Source organism: Cyprinodon variegatus, unplaced genomic scaffold (genome assembly GCF_000732505.1).
Source record: "Cyprinodon variegatus isolate N-32 unplaced genomic scaffold, C_variegatus-1.0 Scaffold440, whole genome shotgun sequence".
NCBI classification, from domain to species: Eukaryota; Metazoa; Chordata; class Actinopteri; order Cyprinodontiformes; family Cyprinodontidae; genus Cyprinodon; species Cyprinodon variegatus.
The window spans coordinates 609,856-611,724 of NW_015150893.1; the positions used below are offsets into that span (position 1 = coordinate 609,856).

Consider the following 1,869-nt stretch of genomic DNA (forward strand, 5'->3'; position numbering starts at 1 on the left):
TAATTGTTAAAATATATCTGTCATTTGTGTTTTTAGCTTTCTTCCTGTATGGGAAGATTTTCAAAGTTTGAAACATTAGGTTAAGTTGTCGCAAGCGGGTTTTTCTTGAGTTTCTTGTGAATTTGGTCTTAAATTTTTATTTCAAGTGGCATTAAAAAGTCTTTAAAAAGTCTTGAATTTAACTTGCCTTATGCTGTAGGAACCCTGTTCTAATGTAGCTACTGCCCCCTGGTGGTGGAAGCTCATGCCACCACCAGTCAAACGCCTTCTTTAGGACATTATGTTAAAGGATCCAGATGGAAAGCATTGGAGAGAAGCACAGAAATGTTGTTGCGGTGGCAGCGGTTTGGAGTCATATTTTATAATTAACTCGTCCATTTTCTATAGCAGTGCTGTTAGTTACTGTGTTATTAACAGGCTGTGTTTGGTTCCAGGTCGGCATCATCACCACTAAAAACAAAAGGGCTGAGAAGCTGACCGAGCTGGCAGGTGAGCAGCGGCACGCTTTAACTGTCTGCAGGGCAAGGATTCATGTTGGTTAACCGATCCGCTCCACCATCACATTTCTGCAGAAAAAGACGCCGTTTCTGTGTCTCCACTGCATGTTAAACATAGAAGGTGGTAATATATTTTATAAGATACTCAGCCAAAGCTGATATCGGTCGTAGAAAATATGCTAACAAGCGTCAGATCTGTTCAAAGACCTTTCAGCGCCCTTAGTCGGAGCTTAAACCCAAAGGTCCAGCTTCATTAAAGGGTTGGATCTAAACCGTCAGCAGAGGATCTCATTTCCTGCCTGTTCTCCAGCAGCTTCATGGTTCTAGGAGGGATGAGTTTTAGAACCGTGACCCAACCTTCCTGACCCTCCAGAGGCGATGCTGTCTTCATCAGCCAAGCCCTAAACACTGATGTCATTTAAAGACTTTATGTTGACTGAGGCAGAAATTCTGGCGGCCATTTTAGCTTCTGTTAGCAGCAAACATCAGGTTAAAGTTGGCGGTACCGCCTGCTCTCCACACCTCCTTGCTCTCCTGATGATGGCTCTAATTGACCGCCACAGACCTCAGATGGGTCATTTTGTGATGACTCGGTTTTCTGAACCAAGTCCAATTCCGTCTGAACAGAACCATAAAGGAGAGAAGAAGAACATTCGGACTGATCCGTTTATCAGTAAAACATTGTTAAGATGGAAGCACCGTCTGTCTGGATCAGCTCCTGTCATGGTCTCCTAATGTTCTGCACCAGAGAGCATTTAGTTATTGAGTCCACCATGTGATGTTCTGCTGTGCTCTGGGTTTAAACCTGCTGATGTTCTGCTCCGCTCCTTCAACAGGGAATCCAAAGAAGCACATCGCTGCCCTGAAGAAAGCGGTGGACATGCCGTGTGTCGGAGAGCCGTCTCTCTACAACTCCCTCAGCCTGGCCGTTCAAACGCTCAAGTGGGTTCCTCGGGACAGTGGCTTTAGAACCGCTTCGGGTCTGAAGTGGCGCCTCTCACCTGCTCTGTCTGTCTCCCTGAAGGCACATGCCTGGACACACCAGCCGCGAGATCCTCATCGTCCTCAGCAGCCTGACCACCTGTGACCCGGCTAACATCTACGAGCTCATCAAGGTGAGAACCAAACCTGATAAGTGGATCTGGCGACGCCGTTGGCCCGGAAACGGGTGGTTTCTATGATCTGATGATGATTGGGGGAAATGAAACAAAGCCACGGCTAAATTTGCTCACGAATTTATTTGTATTCTATCGGAACACCTTTGATTAGTGTCAGATAAAAAACGTTAGGGAAGGTTCTAAGAGAGTAAACATTTATTACAACAAAGTCCAGTAGAACCCAACCTGTAGAACCTAACTATTAGAACACAACC

General features: G+C 45.7%; 1 protein-coding gene across 1 annotated transcript in view; it reads left to right on the forward strand.

Moving 5' to 3' along the window:
* LOC107093675 (general transcription factor IIH subunit 2-like) overlaps positions 1-1,869 on the forward strand; it is a 12,673-nt gene that overhangs the window by 7,242 nt on the left and 3,562 nt on the right. Inside the window, exons 7-9 of the mRNA XM_015388876.1 lie at positions 435-489; positions 1,334-1,439; positions 1,522-1,612. Coding sequence (XP_015244362.1) covers positions 435-489; positions 1,334-1,439; positions 1,522-1,612 — 252 coding nt within the window. The remainder of the gene's footprint in view (positions 1-434; positions 490-1,333; positions 1,440-1,521; positions 1,613-1,869) is intronic.